This window comes from Macaca thibetana, chromosome 6 (assembly GCF_024542745.1).
Source record: "Macaca thibetana thibetana isolate TM-01 chromosome 6, ASM2454274v1, whole genome shotgun sequence".
Classification (NCBI taxonomy): domain Eukaryota; kingdom Metazoa; phylum Chordata; class Mammalia; order Primates; family Cercopithecidae; genus Macaca; species Macaca thibetana.
Window position 1 is genome coordinate 70,860,568 of NC_065583.1, and position 20,269 is coordinate 70,880,836.

The 20,269-nt window shown below is 34.0% G+C and overlaps 1 protein-coding gene and 1 long non-coding RNA gene across 8 annotated transcripts in view; one reads left to right on the forward strand and one right to left on the reverse strand.

The window, feature by feature from the left end:
* Nucleotides 1-20,269, forward strand: part of TMEM232 (transmembrane protein 232) — a 318,910-nt gene that overhangs the window by 60,749 nt on the left and 237,892 nt on the right. For all 7 annotated transcript variants that reach the window (XM_050793059.1, XM_050793058.1, XM_050793063.1 and 4 more), the window contains one exon: nt 4,139-4,275. In XM_050793059.1, coding sequence (XP_050649016.1) covers nt 4,157-4,275 — 119 coding nt within the window. In that variant the 5' untranslated portion in view covers nt 4,139-4,156. The remainder of the gene's footprint in view (nt 1-4,138; nt 4,276-20,269) is intronic.
* The window catches only part of LOC126956271 (uncharacterized), a 40,847-nt gene continuing 27,322 nt past the window's right edge, over nt 6,745-20,269 (reverse strand). Inside the window, exon 3 of the long non-coding RNA XR_007726267.1 lies at nt 6,745-6,855. This is a non-coding gene — a long non-coding RNA (uncharacterized LOC126956271). The remainder of the gene's footprint in view (nt 6,856-20,269) is intronic.

Below are 20,269 nucleotides of genomic sequence, written 5' to 3' on the forward strand. Positions count from 1 at the left end.
ATACTTTTCAGGTTCTTGTAATACTTTCAAGCATTTTTTAGTTTGAACTTCTTTATGGTTTACATAAATGGCATTTAAAAGGTGATGTTTGTTGCTTCATTAGACATACATATTCAGAAATAACATACTTTGGTTTTAGCACCTCAAAACTCAAACTCAATACATAAAAGACTAGTAGAAATTCTTGGTTTCTTATTTCTTTGGAATAACATCATTATTATTTGCTTCATTACTTTTTCACATTCATGCAAGTTAAACATTTTTACCTTCATAATTTTATGTGATTCACAGTAAATACTTGTCAAATTTACATTTATTACTACATTTCTCAAATTAACTCCTTTTCACATTCCTGCTTCTTGACTATTGTTTTTTCTTGACCAAGAAAGGTCTAGTAAAGTTTATTTTGTCATCATCAAATTAGAATAAAATGACGATTTTTTACTTTGCTGGTTTAGCTAATTATGTTAAAAGTGGGTTAAAAAACAGACTTGATGTAAATTAGAATAATTGCAAAATAACATGTAAAAATTAAATGCTTACATTTTCTCAGATATTTTGTAGTTTGTGTTGGAGTTGGAAAACAAATCTTAAAATAATGCACAATGCAATGTGGCCCTGTTGTACATGCAATAACAATAATAATAGCAATAATACTAAATTCTTTTGTTGATAGCTCCAAGCTTTGGGATGTACTGGGAATTTGATGAAGAATATCTTTAGAAAAGAACTAATATTTTCCTGAAAGTTGATGACAATTTCAGATTCTCTATTTTTATTTTTAGAGGGGGGGGTTATTTTGAAACTTTTTATTTGTTTATTTACTTTACTGAGGATTTAATTCCAACATCTCTATGCAAAATATTTCTGGAGGCATTAATTTTTTTTCTTTTTGGAAATTTGAAGTTGTTTGGCTATTTTTTCCCATTACTCTTAATCAAAAGCAATCCTAAGTAATAAAATATATTAGAGGGCACAAATTGTCTCTCTTGTATATCACAACACTACTCAAATAGTGGTTTACAAACTTGTGTTGGTTAAATACTTTTACCAGTACTGCTAAAATAAGCCAGAAATTTAGAGTAAGCATTTAGAAACTTACATTTTTGATGTTTTTATCCCATCCCACTGGAGAAGTTTCTTTAACAGGGCATTGTGGAACTTACATGTTGAGCAGAAAGTGCAAATATCTACCACTATTAGCAGCAGATGTGAGGAATCGTTGGACAATAAGTTCAGTGATTAAAAGATAATATATGAAATAGTTTCTAACTTCTTGAAAATCAAAAAATGTGATTAATTATAACCAACTCTGTGAAATATCTCAGGAAATAGCCAAAACCTACAGATCAATTTGCCTAACATAATGTACATGAAAACCAGTTTTAGCCTTCAATTTCCCTTCAATTTCTTTTTTTCTTTCTTGATGGCGTGTATTTTTTTCTTTTCCATTCATTTGGCATTAAACTCTTTAATTTATCTAACAGTGTGTCTAACACAAATTTATATTTCTAGATATTTCTGATATATGCAATGTTTTGTGTTTTTATTATACTTTAAGTTTTGGGATACATGTGCAGAACATGCAGGTTTGTTAACATAGGTATATACATGCCATGGTGATTTGCTGCACCCATCAACCCATCGTCTACATTAGGTATTTCTCCTAATGCTATCTCCCCCTTGCCCCCCACCCCATGACTGACCTTGGTGTGTGATGTTCCCCTCCCTGTATCCATGTGTTCTCAGTGTTCAACTCCCATTTATGAGTGAGAACATGCGGTGTTTGGTTCTGTTCCTGTGTTAGTTTGCTGAGAATGATGGTTTCCAGCTTCATTCATGTCCCTGCAAAGGACATGAACTCATCCTTTCTATGTCTGCATGGTATTCCATGGTGTATATGTGTCACATTTTCTTTATCCAATCTATCATTGATAGGCGTTTGGGTCGGTTCCAAGTCTTTGCTATTGTAAATAGTGCTACAATAAACATACATGTGCATGTGTCTTTTTAGTAGAATGATTTATAATCCTTTGGGTATATACTCAGTAATGGGATGGCTGGGTCTAATGGTATTTCTGGTTCTAAATCCTTGAGGAATCGCCACACTGTCTTCCACAATGGTTGAGCTAATTTACACTTCCACCAACAGTGTAAAAGCATTCTTATTTCTCCACATCCTCTCCAGCATCTGTTGTTTCCTGACTTTTTAATGATCACCATTCTAACTGGCATGAGATGGTATCTCATTGGGGTTTTGATTTGCATTTCTCTAATGACCGCGATGATGAGCTTTTTTTCATATGTTTGTTGGCCTCATATATGTCTTCTTTTGAGAAGTATCTGTTCATAGCTTTTGATGTTTTAGTCATGAAGTCTTTGGTGGGCTTGCTTTTATAGCCTCATGAGTTTCTTTTGGTCTTCTTTTGAAGAGGTTTTCTTTTCCTTAAAAGAAACGTCTTACCTTCATAATTTTTTATAATTTATCTTTAGTTAAACACCTTACCTTCATAATTTTTTATAATTCACAATAAGCACTTGTCAAATTTGCAAAATTTGTTACTAGATTTATCAAATTATCTCCCTTTGCAATTCCTACTTATTGAGTATTGTTCTTTTAGGCTGCATGTGCTTAGCTGTACCTTATGATGCATTTTTATTGATAATATGAATTTGTTATTTTCCTGAGTGCATTTTAAGGTAGAAATGCCCAGTGTGATTTTGTTAGCTGTTAAAGAAAAATAAATGTCTGAAAATATTAATCCTGCTTGGGAATAACTTTTGTTTTACATTAGTTAGACCCAGTCTGGATGGCACTCGTGTATATAGCTCAGCACAGCTGCTGACTTAAAAAAAACCCATTTGTTTTATATTCTGATGAATATGGATTATTAGAAGCAGATCTTGCTATATACCAATAGCAATAGACAATGACATTTTGTGTCTATGACCCATCTTTTGCTGGATATTTTCCCATTGCCGCTCAGATCTGCTTCCCATTCTTCTTCACTTCGCCCCTGTACTTTCTGGCTTCTAGTTTGGTTTGGCAAATGGGTAGCACAGGCAGATGACTAAAGTGGAGCATGTAAGGAGACTGAGATTGGAGTTTCTATCCTCCAGGCTCCCTCTTAGAGGGCAACCACAGTTTGACTGCATTTCTCTCTTAAAGGCCAAAGCTTTTTATTAAGCACATCTCCTCAATAGTTATTCTGTCTTGGTCTATCTTTCTCTTCAGCCCTAAGAGTGATAACAGTTTATTTTGTTCTGTCCCTGAGAACACAACCATCTTGTTTCATAGCTCTGCCCATGTCTTTGGAAAGAATTCCTTCATTCAGGTACCCTATTTGAGTGTGCGCTGCATTTCCTACCAAAACTTTGACTGATCTAATGATCAATTTTTAAATGTAGCTATTTAAAAAATGAAAGACAAAAAATGCAGTATAGATATGACTACCCATTTCATTACTTCATTTTGCTGACTAAAACTCCACTAAACACAAATAGGATGTCTTAGTTTTGGTTATGCACTCATAGAATATACTCAGATATGAATCAAAAGGAAAAAATTTCTGGGTGTAAAAAACAAGCAGAGAAAGCACTAACTATCTAAATGACAAAAAGACAGCAGACATGAAAAGGAGTTTACAAGAAACTTTAAAGAACAGACAACAGTGATATGATCACAAGTGATTACATAAAGTTTCCTATATACTAGGCTCATTCTAAGCAATTTACATGTATTGAACTATTTATTTCTCACAGGAACTCTATGAGGAAATACTATTCTCATTTTACAAGTGAGGAAACTGCAGCACAGAGCACTTAGTCTGGTTGTATAGCCTATTCTCTTAGCTACCGTGCCATGCTGCTCTTTCAATGATTTTGCTGATGAAACTGCTAAAGCATAATAAAGACTAGATATATAGATGGATACACTTGTAATAGTAACTTTTTGTCCTTATTTCCATAATATCCTTATAGTTTACTTATTTATTTAAATTCTTCCTTAGTATAGAATTATTCTTAAGCCTAACTTTAGTTCTTGCTATTCTTTTCCAAAAATAATGAATTTGCATAACATATTATTTGCTACTATGAGTACATTTGTATGCTAACATACATTTAATATTCCTTTTAGAATTTATGATTGGTGAATATGCCTGTTAACAAATCACCTATGATTAATACATATGGAGGCATATCTTCCCCTTATCATGAAGAGCTCTGGAAATTAAATTTTCAACGTTTAAGTGGAGAAAGGAGTCATAAATCAAGGTAAGCTAGAAAATAATTATAGGACCCATATGTATTATAGAGAATTTAGAAAATATGGAAAACTGTGAAAAATAAAAATTCACCCATAGTTCTCTAACCAAAGATTAAAATTTTAAAGTTTATTGTTTTTTAATAGCCTTGTTTATTACAATTATATGCTTTCTAAAATTTTGAATTCTATACTTTTTGTTTGAAATAATTATCTATACTCATATGTTTTCTTAATTTGTCATAATAATGCATAGATTTCATGAGAAAATATTTGATAACTCCTGTATCATGAAGCATTCTATTTAGGTCTAAGATCTTTGATATTTCAAATTTAGACAACATAGAATGTTTTTCTATTTTGAAATATTTCAAATTATTTCCTTGGGATAAAGTTTCTACAACGAGTGCAAGAGCAATTTGAAAGAACTGTCACAAAGACTTTACAGTCACAAATAATGTACTTTTTCTAGTTGTTTTCTGTGGTATCCTTGTCCCAATACCATAGTGATCCATACTGTAAAAAAAGTGGCAGGAAAAGTTGTTATCCACCTAGAATCCTACAGAGAAGAAAATAAAATTCAAAGTGTATCATTAAAAAACTGAATGGTTTTGCTATTAGTCATATAAACATAATATGCTGAAGAAATATGTAAAACTGGTCAGTGCGTCTAAATGGTGAAGGATGCTACAAATAAAAAGCAACAGAACCTAAATATACAAACCGTGACTAGATCGTTCTGTTACTAATAGGATATAGATAAACAGCGGAAAAATAATTTGTATTAAAATGTTCAGAGTAGTTTTAATTAATTTAAAAATTGAAAATAGCAAATGCTTTATAATGGAATGATCAAGTCAATTAAATATATCTGAATAGTAGAATACAATAGAAATGTTTATAAGAAAAAATTGAAACAGAAATTAGTATACAATGATTAAACTGATTATATCAAATGTGTATTATGGATACCACAATTCACCAAGAATGGAGTATAATCTTTTTCAGCCTACCAGATAGTAATAGATACTATGCTAGAAAGGAGCAGGTTAGATTCTTCATGTAAACAAATTTCAAAAGCCCTGGATTTAACAAAGCACAACTGTTTTCTTTACTCCAAAAGTTCTCAGCCTTTTTATTTGTTTATTTATTTATTTATTTATTTTTAGAGACAGGGTCACCCAGGCTGGAATGCAGTGGCGTGATTATAGCTTACTATAACCTTATTATAACCTATAGCTTACTATAATCCTGGGCTCAAGTGATCCTCCTGCCTCAGCCTCCTGAGCAACTGGCACCATGGGCACATGCCAGTATGGCTGGCTAATTTTAATTTTTTTTTTTTTTTTTTTTGTGGAGATGGGGTCATGCTTTGTTGCCCAGTCTGGTCTTGAACTCCTGGCCTCAAGTGATCGGCACTCCTTTTCCTCCCAAAATGTTGGAATTACAGGCATGAGCCACTGTGCCTGGCTCAGTTTTAAAATATGCTCATGTGTAGTATAAGTCCGCATTAGGGGGACTGATACAGTTTGGCTCTGTGTCCCCATTCGAATATCATCTTGAATTATAATCCCCATGTGTCAAATGAGGGACCTGGTGGGAGGTGATTGGATCACAGGGATGGATTTCCCCTTGGCTGCTCTCATGATAGTAAGTGAGTCCTCATGCAATCTGGTTGTTTGGTAAGTGTCTGGTGCTTCCTCCTTCGCACTCTCTCCTGCCACCATGTAAGAGATGCCTTGCTTCCCCTTCCCCTTTTGCCATGATTGTAAATCTCCTGAGGCCTCCCCAGCCATGCGGAACTGTGAGTCAATTAAACCTCTTTTGTTTATAAATTACCCAGTCTCAAGTGGTATCTCTGTAGCAGTGTGAGAATGGACTAATACAGAGACAAAGCTAGCCTTGCCACCACTACCTATACAACCTGCTTCATCAGAATGAACTCATGGAACACGTTTTAAGTATTATTAATTTCTGTTCAATGTCCAAATTTTTATTAGGAAAAATAACTTGCTAGATCAAAATGTGTTGTTAATAGATCAAAATTTCTTAAAAATTGTATGTGATTTTTAAGTTTTAAGAAATTGCTGAAAACTTAGAAATGTATAATGGCATACATGCCATAGAATTTAAGATGTTGGCATATTGTTATGGGCTGAATGTTTGTGTCCCCACACAATTCATATGTTGAAGTCCCAACCTCAATGTGTATTATGGCCGCTGTAATTCACAAAGAAGAGAGTGTGATCTCATGGCAAACCAGATCGTAATAGATATTATGCTAAAAAGGAGGGGTTTAGGTTCTTCATTTAAACAAATTTGAAAAGCCCTGGAGTTAACAAAGTGAAATTGTAACGCAGTTTGATGGTATTAGGAAGTGTGGCCTTTGGGAGGTAGTTGGGCATAGATGAGGTCATGATGGTGGAGTTCTCATGATGGGATTAGTGTCTTTACAAGAAAAGGAAGAGCTACCAGCACTTACTCTCTCCTCTGTGTGAGGATGCAGCAAGAAGGCAGCTGTCTGCAAGCCAAGAACACAGCCCTCACCAATACCAGCCCATGCTGGCACCCTATCTTGGATTTCCCAGCTTCTGGAACATGAAGAAATAAAATGTTTAAGTCACCCAGTTTACACTGTTTTGTTATAGAAGCCCCAGTAGCCCGAGACACATATTGTTACATTTGTTTCAAATATTTTTCTTGAATAAAGAACACTTCAAGAACTACAGTTTCAGCTGTTTAACCCTATGTGCTTTCGACTATAGTAATTGTGGCATGTATCATTCCAGTTCATTTTTCTACTTTAATATACATGAATATGAAATTGTATTTTTCACATTTATTAATGTAATTCTACCTAATACATTTTTCTGTGACTTAGTTTTTTAAAAAATGCTGCATTTTAACTTTAATCCATATGGATAATTATGTATTTTCTCCATTTTAATGGCTGAGAAATTCTAATATAATAAATTTTCCTTATTTATTATTTTCCAAATTTTTGACAACAAAATCAATGCCATAGTGAAAATCATTGCATATTTCTCCTTGTGTATGTGTGCAAGTGTTTCTTTTTTTTACATTTTTACTTTTACAGACAGGGTCTTACTCTATGTCCCAGGCTGGAGTGCAGTGGCACAATCGTAGCTCACTGCAACCTCGAATTCCTGGGCTCAGGAGAGCCTCCTGCTTCAGCTTCTGGAGTAGCTAGAATCACAGGCACATGTAACCATACCTGGATAAAGAAAAAAGTTTTTTTTGTAGAGATGGAATTTGCTTCGTTGCTGAGGCTAGTTTCAAACTCCTGACCTCAAATGGTCCTCACCCCTCAGCCTCCAAAAATTCTGGGTTATAGATGTGAGCCATTGTGCCCAGCTAAGTATAATTTTTGATTTATTATTTTAAAAAATTTACTTGATGCTTTCTATGGGTCTCCAAAAGCATCTGAAAAAAAAAATACATACACACACACACAGAGACACATATTTCCTTCCCCAGTCTATAAGAGTATGAGAGGATCACTTCCCCTTGTCTTCACCAACACCTAACAGATGAGTTTGGGGAGACTTAACATCTTTATCATAACCATATTATAATTTAGAAACATGGCATATCTCTTCATTTATTTATTTATAAAAATTTTCTCAATACAGTTTTAGTGTTTTTATTTTTATATGGGTATTGTCTTAGATTTCTTAATTTTTGACAGTATAATAGGTCAAAAGTGACACTTATAACGAATTTTCTAAGATTCCCTAATAACTATGTGACTATCTTTTTATGTTTGTTGCTGTTAGAATTACTTCTATGTGTTGTCTTATTCTTATTAATATGTTGGTATTATTAAATATTTATTGTGAATTCTCCCAAGGTATGCCTTATCCTTTAACTTTGTTTTAGTTGTGCCTTTACTTACATGGAAGTCTTAAAAATTGTTATAGTTATTATGTTTTTAAGATTCATTAATGTTGTTGAGTGTAGCTATGTCATTTTTATTGTTTGTTTTTCATTTCACTGTTGCATTTTATTAACATACTGAAAATTATCCATTAATTCTGTTAATTTTGGACATTTCAATTATTTTCAGTTCATGGTTATTATGAACAATGTTTCATACATTCCCGTATGGGCAATTTGCTTCATTGCTGAGGCTAGTTTCAAACTCCTGACCTCAAATGGTCCTCACCCCTCAGCCTCCAAAAATTCTGGGTTATAGATGTGAGCCATTGTGCCCAGCTAAGTATAATTTTTGATTTATTATTTTAAAAAATTTACTTGATGCTTTCTATGAGTCTCCAAAAGTATCTGAAAAAAAATACACACACACACACACACACACACACACACAGACATCTTAATGTACAGACTTATGAGTGGAATTGCTGGGTCAGAGGATATGTATATAAAATTTAGTGACTAGAACATAGTAATTTTTATAAAGTCAGATATCTCAATCTTTTAGGATTAGCCTTTTTTTTTTCCTGTATTTTGGTTAAAAAAATCTTTCCCAACCACAAAGATCATGTAGATAGTCTTGTATATTATTTTCTAAAAACCTTATTTTTTTCTCTTTCATGTCTGTAATCTATGTGGAAATTTTTATAAATAATATTAAACACAAGTCTGATTTTCTTTTTAAAATGTGCATAGTCAATTCATCAATACCACAAAAGGAAAAAATCCTTTCTCCACTATTTCTGTAGTACAATTATTGTATAACTCATGCGTTCACATGTAATTGATATGCTTAACTGCTCTATATTCTGCTTTACTGGCCCATTTGTCTAATTCCACACCAACATCACACTGCCTTAATTACTATGGTTTGGTAATAACATTTAATAGTCAATATGATAGATTTTTCCAAACTTGTTTTTCTTCAGTGGTATCTTGCACATTAATTTTGAAACCAGCTTGTCATAATTTTTCTTTTCAAAATATTGCAGGGAGTTTTTAATTGGATTTTTCAGAATCTATAGATCAATTTGGGGAGAAAACATCTTTATCATAACTATATTCTAATTTATAAACATGGTATATCTCTTCATTTATTAGTTATTTATAAAATTTTCTTAATACAGTTTTACTTCTTTTTTCATATGGGTATTGTCCATCATTCTCATAGCAGTATCGTTCACAGAGGCATTGTTAGATTTATTTCTATGTATTTAGTATTTTTGATGCCATTTATAGATTATATGCATATATAGATTTCTAAAATTTGTATTTTCTAACTTTTTTTTTTACCAGAAAAAGAAGTAAATTTTTATATATTGATTTTACACACACAAATATTGCTAAATTTCCTTATTAATTCTGAATATTTTTGTCTCCGTATTGACTTAAAAGGAATATTCTAAACATTTGACTGACAAGGGACTATTAACCAGAATATATAAAGAACTCAAGCACCCTAATAACAATATCCCAAATCATCTAATTGAAATATGGGCAACAGATCTGAGTAGACATTTCTCAAAAAAAGACATACAAGCTGGGCGCGGTGGCACATGCCTGTAATCCCAGCACTGTGAGAGGCCGAGGCCGGCGGATCATGAGGTCAGGAAATGGAGACCATCCTGGCGAACACGGTGAAACCCCATCTCTACTAAAAATACAAAAAATTAGCCGGGCGTGGTGGCCGGCGCCTGTAGTTCCGGCTACTTGGGAGGCTGAGGCAGGAGAATGGTGTGAACCCGGGAGGCGGAGCTTGCAGTGAGCCGAGATCGCACCACTGCACTCCAGCCTGGGCTACAGAGCAAGACTCTGTCTCAAAAAAAAAAAAAAAAAAAAAAAAAAAAAAGACATACAAATGGCCAACAGATATATGAAAAAATTCTCAAAATCACTAATCATCAGAGAAATGTAAACTAAACCCACAATGATATATTATCTCACCCCAACTAAACTGGCGTTTATTAGAAAGACAGTAATGGATGCTGGTGAGGATATGGAGAAAGAGGAATGCTCCTACACGGTTGGTGGGAATGTAAATTAGCATAACCATTATGGAAAACAGGATGGAGGTTCCTCAGAAAACCAAAAATAGAATTGTCATATCATCCCATAATCCCACTGCTGGATATGTGTCCAAAAGAAGGGAAATTAGCAGATTAAAGAGCTATCTGGGCTGGGCAGGGTGGCGTGCTGGGCACCCGTTATCCCAGCATTTTGGGAGGCTCAGTTGAGTGGATTGCTTGAGCCCAGGAGTTTGAGATCAGTCTGGGTAACATGACAAAACCCGCCTCTACAAAAATTACAAAAATCAGCCAGGTGGCTGGGCGTGGTGGCTCACATCTGTAATCCCAGCACTTTGGGAGGCGGAGGTGGGCGGATCACGAGGTCAGGAGATCGAGACCATCCTAGCTAACACGGTGAAACCCCGTGTTAGCTAAATACAAAAAATAAGCCGGGCGTGGTGGCAGGCGCCTGTAGTCCCAGCTACTGACCCAGGAGGTGGAGCTTGTAGTGAGCCGAGATGGCGCCACTGCACTCCAGCCTGGGCGACAGAGACTCTGTCTGAAAAAAATAAATAAATAAAATAAATAAATAAATCAGCCAGGCATGTTGGTGTGCACTTGTAGTCCCAGCTACCCAGGAAGCTGAGGTGGGGGGATTACTTGAGACCTGGAGGTAGAGATTGCAGTGAGCAAAGACTGCAGCACTGCATTTTAGCCTGGGCCACAGAGCAAGACCCTACCTCAAAAAAAGAAACAATTAAAGAGATATCTGTTTTCTCATATTAATTGTAGCATTAGTCACAATAGCCAAGATGTGGAATCAATCTAAGTTTCCATGCATGATAAATCGGTAAAGAAAATGTGATATATGTACACAATGGAATATTATTAAATCATAAAAGAATCAAATCCTGTCACTTGCAACAACATTGGTGGAACAGGAAGACGTTATGTTAAGTAAAATAATTCAGGCACAGAAAAATACCGCTGTTGTCACTCATATGTGTGTTCTAAAATAAATTGATCTCATAAAGGTAGAGAGTAGAATGATGGTTACCAGAAGCTGGGAAGGTTGAAGAGGTGGGGAAGAAGAGAGGTTGGTTAATGGGGACAACATACAGTTAAATAGAAGGAATAAGATCTAGTGTTTAAGAGCGTAATAGGGTGACTATACTTAACAACAATTTATTGTATATTTCAAAATTACTAAAAGAGTGATATTGCAATGTTCCTAACACAAATAAATGATAAATACTAGAGGTGGTGGATATTATAATTAACCCTGATTTGATCATTAAATATTGTATGTTTGTATCAAAATATCACATATATCTCATAAATATGTACAACTATGTATCCACAATCATGAAAAATAAAAAATAATAAAGCAAAAGGTAAATCTAAGTATGTTTGTTTTTTAAAAAGTATAATATTTTTTCTCAAACTTTATCTGGTATTCTACTTTATGTGTTTTATAATTTATCTCCACTAAAGTTTATTACCATTTTAAGTAATCAGTGTTCCCTTTTATTTTATTTCCTGTTTACCATTTTCATTGCTTTTTAACTCTTCTTTCTTCTTAGGCCTCCTTTCTGGACTTGTTTATTATTTGCCTGCTGTAAGATATTTTGAATTTTCCTTACTGTCAACAACAAAAATCTCTGAATATATATTTTGTTTGTCTGAATATATTTTTTATTCTTATTCTTGAAAAATATTTAAAACTAAACATAAAATATCTTTGAGCAATTATTACTTTTATTCTTTTTTCCTCTAGAACATTGTTGGTATCATTTCACTATCTTACAGTTTCCATTATTGCTGTTGAGAAGTTAGCTGAAATTTTAATGTCATTTCTTTAAGATTATGTTGGCTTCCTTCCCCCCAAACCTGGCAATTTTAAGTTTCTTATTGTCTTCTGTTTTCTTCAGTTTTACTCTGATGTGTCAGAATATAATGTTAAAAATTATCTTATTAGATTTCATGGAACTTTTTGAATCTGTGGATGTATCTTTCATCATTCCTGAAAAATTATTGGGTATTGTTTATACATATATTGCATTGACAACCCCGTTTTTTCTTTTCTCTCCTTCTGAGACTATTGAATATATGTGTATGAGATCATCTCATTAAATCTGTTACATCTTTTATTCTTTCTTCTCCATTTTCCAAATTTTTATCACTTTCTACTGTATTTTGAACAATTTATTCTGATCTGCGATTTGTCTTTCATGTGACTCATTTTCCCATTCTCAAATGTATCCATTGAATTAAAAAATTATATCTTACATTCTATTAATTTATTTAGTTTTCCTCAAATCTGTTATGTAGACTTAACGTTTCGGGTTCCCCGCAGATCTTTTTAAGCCTGTGGTGGGATGAGCATGATAATTTTATAATATATGTCTGATTATTTCAGTGACTGGAGTCTTAGTAGTTTTGTTGTTTCTGCTTGTTCTCATTTCTGCCATATTTTTCCTTGTATCTTGTGATTACTCACTTTCCTTTGGATGGAAAATATTTCTGCATGTTTTTTGAGAACTAAGATAAATGCGTCCTCCTCTAGAGAATCTTTGCATTAGCTTCTCTGCCAGGCACCTGTAAGTGTACCAGCCTGGGACAACTGAAACTAAATTCACTGCCTGAGTTTTCTTGGCCAACAATCTATGTTTGTCTAGGGTGTAAATCTGTGTCAGGACCAATCTTCTCAGCAACAGTTCTTTTTCTTTTCCATCCTCATTCTTTTTCTGCTAGACGCCAAGGTAGCCTTCTATGTGGCTTCCTGAGGTTAGGAAGAGGGGATCTTGCAAGATACTACATACTTTATGCAGATAATCCTAAAAGAAACTATACTACAATTATTATTATTATTAATTTATCCACTGACACCTGCTTTGGTCACTCAGACTTGACTCCTTTCCTAACACCTGTATCTCCACTCGAACTAGCTGACATACAGAGTTCTCTGGCAAAAACACATATTATGGGAAGAAGATAAGCATGTCTAAGGTTCTATTCCATTTCCTTGTTTGAGGTATTGTTGCCTTACATTTCTGGTGAGCTCTTCCCCAAGAAGTGATGTCCTTGCTTTCATCAAACATTTCGTTGTGGCTTCAGTGGAAGATTAACCCATTGTCAAAAAGAAATTTTTATGCATGGTTTTAAGATGAATCTATCAGACTCATTTAGTTTTACTTTCATTGGCTAATGACGAAGATAAACTTTGAAGCTCTTTTCTTTTTTTAAGCCAAATAATGCAGGCAGTTTGTCCATCTTCGGTAGTTAAATACATAAATTTGGGTATTGTTGCCTCTGCCTACCAATTAACCCTCTTTGGGATTAATAATTACATTTCACAAGAGATGACATTACACTTGAGAACCTTAGTTGTTTCTAAGTGGGCTTCTTACGGACAACCTTGAAAAGATAATGACTGTTACCAAATGCAGAATAGAATGTTTACAAGTATAAAAGCAATCATTTAGAAAAGGAAGTAGGATTTTACTCTTGAAAATATTTTCGGCCTTCAATTTTCTTCTAAATGGCTGTCTGCTCAAAATTCGGTGGCTGTCAACAGTCCCCTCTCCCCTAATCTGTTTAGGGTTCTCTTTATTCTTATAAGCTACTAAGAAGGAGGGCTTGCATTTCAAAGCTTAAGACAGTTGCTAAGATTGAAACAGAAAAGTAAAATCTAAAGAAACACAAAGGCAATAAAAGAACATGTAAAACCATAGATACTTTTAGAAATGAAATGAGGACTGTATTCTGGTTTCATACCATAAAGCCTTTGGATATCTATAATGTGATGATGCTGTAATCAATCACACAGGCATCAGGATGACAGAAGATATTTCCAGTGTCTGACTCAAAAGCCCAGACCCCAAACCAATGAGTCAGAAATGACAAATTCAGGGGAGGTATTCATAGAATAAATTTCTGCAGGTGTTCACATCACCTGCTCTTTATTTATGCCCTTCAGATTATTAAATCTGTCCCTGAATTCCTCAAACATTCAAACGTAATATACACACCAAAAGGAGCAGACCTTCCTTTTATTCTTCTGCTACTTCTGATACTTAGGAGAAACCATATTAATTGTTATTTGAAGTTTATATATCAATTCCATTTTTTTTTTACCTTTTCATAGTACCAAACTTATCAAAAGAGTAGTCAATATTTAATATTTTTCTTTTTAAAATCCATATATTGATTAGCACCCTAAAATCTGGGTTCTGTTTTTCTGTAATGAAATTGCTGTCTTAAAGATCTCTACCACTTTAAACATGTATATTTCTTTGTGGTGACAACATTCAAAATCTTTTCTTCTAGCTATCTTGAAATATTCAATACACTGTTATTTACTATAGTCACCCTACTGTGTAATAGAACACCAAAACAAATTCTTCTTAACTGTAACTTTGTACCCATTGACCAACCTCTCCCAGTTCCCCGCAACCTCGACCCTCCCCAGCCTCTGGTAACAACAATTCTACTCTCTAATTCTATGAAATAAGCTTTTTAAGATTCCATATGAGTGAGATCATGTGGTGTTTATCCTTCTGTGCTTTAACGTAGTGACATAGTGTTATCCAGGTTCATTCATGTTATTGCAAATGACAGGATTTCATTGTTTTATGACTTTATAGTATTCCACCACACACACACACACACACACACACACACAGATATATATCCATTCATCATTAGATGGGCATATAGGTTGATTCTATGTCTTGGTTACTGTGAATAGTGTTGCAATAAACATGGGTGTACAGATGTCTCTTCCACATACTGATTACATTTTCTTTGGATATATACCCAGTAATGGGATTGCTGGATTATATGGCAGTTCTATTTTTAGGTTTTTGAGAAACCTCTATATGTTATTCATTATGGCTATACTAACTTACATTCCCACCAACAATGTATGAGTTCTCTTTTCTTCTATTTGTTATTTTTGATAATAGCCATTCTAGCTGGGATGAGGTGGCTTTCAATGTTGTTACCACAAAGAAATGATAAATATTGAAAGTGATGTATATGGCAATTACCCCAATTTTATCATTAAGCTATGTACACATGCACTGAAACATCACATTTTATCCCATAAATATGTACAATTATTAGGTGTCAGTTATAAATAAAAATTCAATTAAAAATATCTCCACTGACTTTATTAACTCTAATGGTTTTCTTTTTGTATTTAGTCTTGATATTTCTGTGGATGTACATTTGCCATCATTGTCTTTATCTTTAATGTATTCTTTGATATCTCAGTCTAGGATACTTGTTTGTATGAAACAGGCACACAATCAAACTAACTCAAGCAAAAACAAAACAAAACAAAACAATTAACATAAGGATATAAGGCTGTGTTGTGGAACTTGAGAGCAGAAAGTATAGCTAGGCCTTTCCCCCTCATTCAGTACTCTTAACACACGTGGAGATAAAATGGCCAGCTTGGCAGATATAGTCTGCATGTACACTACGATAAATTTGAAAAGGATTAAAAACTCTAGATTTACATCAGTTAATCATTTGGCAAACGTTGATTGGGGGTTAAAATGGTGAACATGCAGCTGTCTGAAATTGGAGGTGCTTTGTTATTTGCTGTCTTGAAAAAGCTGTCAGCAAAAGCCACAGGTTTTGGCTCTACATAACCTTTCAGTTCTAACCTCAACCAATTAAAGTATTGTTTTATTTAAAATCCTTAGAGAACTGAATTGGCCCAGCTGGCATCACATGTCTACTGTGACAAAATCAGCAATGGCCAGGGTACATGAAGTCATATGGACTAATATAGAACTTAGGCCCCAGTGCAGCAGGGACTGTTAAAAGTGAACACTTTTCAGAGAAGGAATTTGCACCCCATATTTTATATACATCTCAATTCCATTGTAGTACTTTCCTAAATCTCCTCTTATATTTATTGTTTCTTTTTTCCCTCTTGCTTCCTAACTCTGGGATTTACCAAACAAAAACTTTCCTTTGATTGATTATTTTTTTCCTTAGTATTCTTCCTCTTGAAATTTTAAGACTTTGATCATCACTGATATATAGGTGAATCTGAAATCTTTATTTCCAGATCTTATCCAATTCCTAATGCTTGACTTACAAGTCCTTTTGGATTATAAACCTTTCCACTTGGATGTCTCATAGGTAAATCATCCTATGTCCAGAATGGCACAGATCATCTGCTCAGATTCCTCCCGTCCAATTCTTTTGATGTCATCTTCCTACTTCCAGTCATGTGGGCCAAAAACATTGAGTTTATCTGTGTGCTTGGCATCATGATTTCTTTTCTCATATTCTATTATTCATCAAGCCCTATTGATTTAGCTAGATCAATTTCAACTTGATTTAGCTTGACCTCCACCTAATCTCTAAATTCTAGGTGATCATGTGCCCAGGAAAAAGCAGAGAAAGAACTTTGAAAGGACAACTGCTATTCTGCCCTTTCCATCTCCTGCCTAGTCTTCAAGGCTCACCTGCTATTTCCACAAAGAAGCTTTTTCTGAATCTCACCAAAAAGAGTAATGCTTATAACTAACAGTTTTCTAGCACTGAATATATGCCGGGAACTAGGTTGTGTGACTTGATTTGATGCTTTCCAAAATTCTGCAAGATCTTTTCACTATTTCTACAGATGGAAAATTGTAGCTCCCACAGATTAAGTGATTCAGCAAAGATTATAGGACATGGGAGTTCTGGAATCATGATCTCTACTTCTAAACTCCCACAGAGTTTTATTTCTTTTTTAAAGAACCTCTCCTTATGTTGCATCACTGTGAAGTGTCTCACTTCCCTCCCAGAATGGGAACTGCCTGAGGCCAGACCTGATTTCTCTTCTAGCACTCATGGTATCTAGCAAAATATTTTGTATGTAGGTGGCTTTCATTAAATAGTCATTGAACAAATGAATTGTCAGCTAAAAAAAGTTCTGAATTCACAGATAATGTAAATACAGTCAGTTTGGATGGAGTGCCTATTTAACCAGGAGACATCAGTATAAATATTTTATAAATAAAATTAGAATGATCTTTATTTACTGTCTGTTCCACAGGACTGCTCTTACATATTTAGACTAGATTATCTTTGTGAAATCCTTTGATATTTCAGAGATATTGGAATGCATGAAGCTGAAGTCTGTTTTTTGAAATGCCTGTATTTACTTTATAAAAGTTTCCCTTTGCTTCTTACCAGGTGTTATATATGTCACTAAATAAGTTTTAATTTTTACAATAATGTCTATTGTGATGGGCAGGAATTGGTTAAAATAGCTATGTTTATTTCTCACTAAATATTTAACATGATCTGTAGGAGACCAATTAAAGGACTCAGGATTTATATAGAAAGTTAAAAATAATTAGCTTTCCATGTTTTCAATGATGTATTACAAGCCATAATCCATACTGACAAATGTTTGACAAACCTAAAATTATTATACAATGTAGTTTGAGCATAGAAATTGAATTAGATATTATTTTCATCCTAAGCCTGCATTTTGCTTTAGAAATAAAATGACATAACTATACTTTCCCTAGAGCCTATGAAAAAGCTGAAGTAAACTATCTAATTTCAGAAAATGTAATTTTAATTTGTATTTGAAACCCTGGATAGTGTGTGTGTTTTGTGTGCTTGGGGGTTGTCTGTTGGTTGGTAATGAAGAAATCTAATTGAATTGAATTTACTATTATTTTAAAAGAAGAATGAATTGCACATTATTATACTATAAATCATTCTTAGGGATCTTAGAAAGACAGCTAAATGCAAAGACTTTGAGTCAGACAGTTCATTTCAAATTTGGCTCAGTTTACTTTCAAGATATAACTTTGAGTGTGATACTTAAACTCTGTCAACCTATTTCTTCTTGTAAAACAAAGTACATTTTATACATTTCAAGCAGTATATATAAAGCAAACACCAGATTTTCATTAAGCAAATTCTATATACAACAGTAAAGAGAAACTTAAGCAACTAAAGTTACATCAAGGATTATAAGGCAGGTACATTAATATTACATTATGGGGCAGATTTTTGTAGGCTTTAGAGGTAGACTTGCGTGAGTTTCTGGCCCTTTGTAATTATGTGACCTAAAGCACAGTTTCTTCATTTCCACTGCCTCCACCACTTGCCCCACCCCATAACCAAGTGAACATGCTTGAATTAGTGTCATTCTGCCACACATTCCTACTGGTGCCCCTGTTTCTGCTCTCACCCCCTTGTTCTCTGAACAGCAGTCTCAGTAATGTTTTAAGAATGTTAATAAAATTGTGTCATGCTCCAATTTTAGCCCTGTAATATCTTTCCATTACATCCAGAGTAAAACACAAACTCTACCCCATGGTTTAAATACCCTGAGAGAACTTGTCCCTAGCCTGCTCCTTGATCTCTTAACCTCTTTCTTTTCTGTTCTTTCCCTCCCTCCTCCCTCCCTCCCTCCCTCCCTTCCTTCACCCACTCTTGTTTTTCTAAGTCTTTTGTTTTCTGTCTCTTGCTTTCTGTCTCTTTCTCATTTCAACTCAAATGTCTCTCCCTCAAGTATTTAAAAAAAGTATTTTTTTAATCTGCTATAATTAAATACATGCATACTCTTGTAATTAAAAGTATAAACACTCATATTTTTTTGCTGTGAAATGCTAACACACAGAAGACTATATGAACATAAATATAATGATTAATGAATTATTATAAATCAAATACTTGTGTATTGACCAAGTGAAGAAATAAAATAACTTTCAGAAACTTTTTATGTAACCCTTTTAAATAAAGAAATCCTAGTGCTGTCTTCATCAACATATAAACCAATTAAAAAGTCTTCTCTCCTTAACTTTTTTTACTCTCTCAAAGTTTCTTTTTCTTTACAGTTTTATGCTTTATATAAATGTAATATTGTGGGGTATATTCTTTTGTGTCTGGATTAGCTGTATGTTTGTAAGATCATCTATATTGTTGCAGTTTGTTTATTTTTATTCCCTTAACATTGAATACTTACCTTTGGGCCTTCAAACTCAACTAGACAGACTAATTTGATTATTATAGGCCACACTAACTGCTGACCTCACTTAGCAGGATACAGCACAGGGAAGAGCATGTCAGCACACCAGTAACTGTTTACTTTCTGAAAGAGTTCTCAACAGAACAGAAATGGGAGCTAGTCTTCTGTAGCTACTCCAAATGACTGTGTGTGTAAGAATGTGAGACTTAGAGAGCTGAGTATAATAGATAGATAACCTTAGAATCCTTTGTCCCAAAGTGGAATCAATGACTTAAAAAGTCCTGCAAAGAACATGCGCTTAGGACAGCCCAAAGTTTCTCCTAATAACGTATTTATAGTTTATTAGCAGTCTAGGTATAACGTGTCAATCAGGAGGTTTTTTTTTTTTTTTTTTTTTTTTTTTTCCTTACCATAAGTGGTGGTCCCAGTAACACAGCTGACATCTACTTTTCCTATGTTCTTAGGGGAATGGAATTAGAAAATAACCCAAGCTCAAATTTATGCATTATAAAAAGAGAGAACATTTTGCTTCACCCTTTATTCACAGACATACCATACTTTTTGGTTCACAAGATAGAATGTTGTTTGATTCCATGTTTTATCCCTTATGAAAAATGTTGCTGGGACCATTCTTATACATGTTCCCTGGTACATAGGACATATTTCTATTGTACATATATAAAGTTGTGATATTGCTAAGTCAGTTTGTATGTCTGTCTTGAATCATCTTGATAGAAAACACCCAACTGTTTTCCAGTTGGTGGTTTTACCAATTTACACAACCAGATGCAGTTTGTGAGAATTTCTATTACTCCATATTCTCTTCAGTTTCTGGTATTGGCATTCTTTTAAGTGTTAACCCTTCTGGTGAATGTGAAGTAGCATCTAATTTTGGTTTTAATTTGGATTTCCCTATTTATTATCTTGATGATTATTTCCATATTTATTGGCCACTTGGATTTCTTCATTTGTGAATTACCTTTTTAAGACTTTTCTCCATGTTTCTATTTATTGGGAGTTCTTCGTATGTTTTGTGTATGAGCCCTT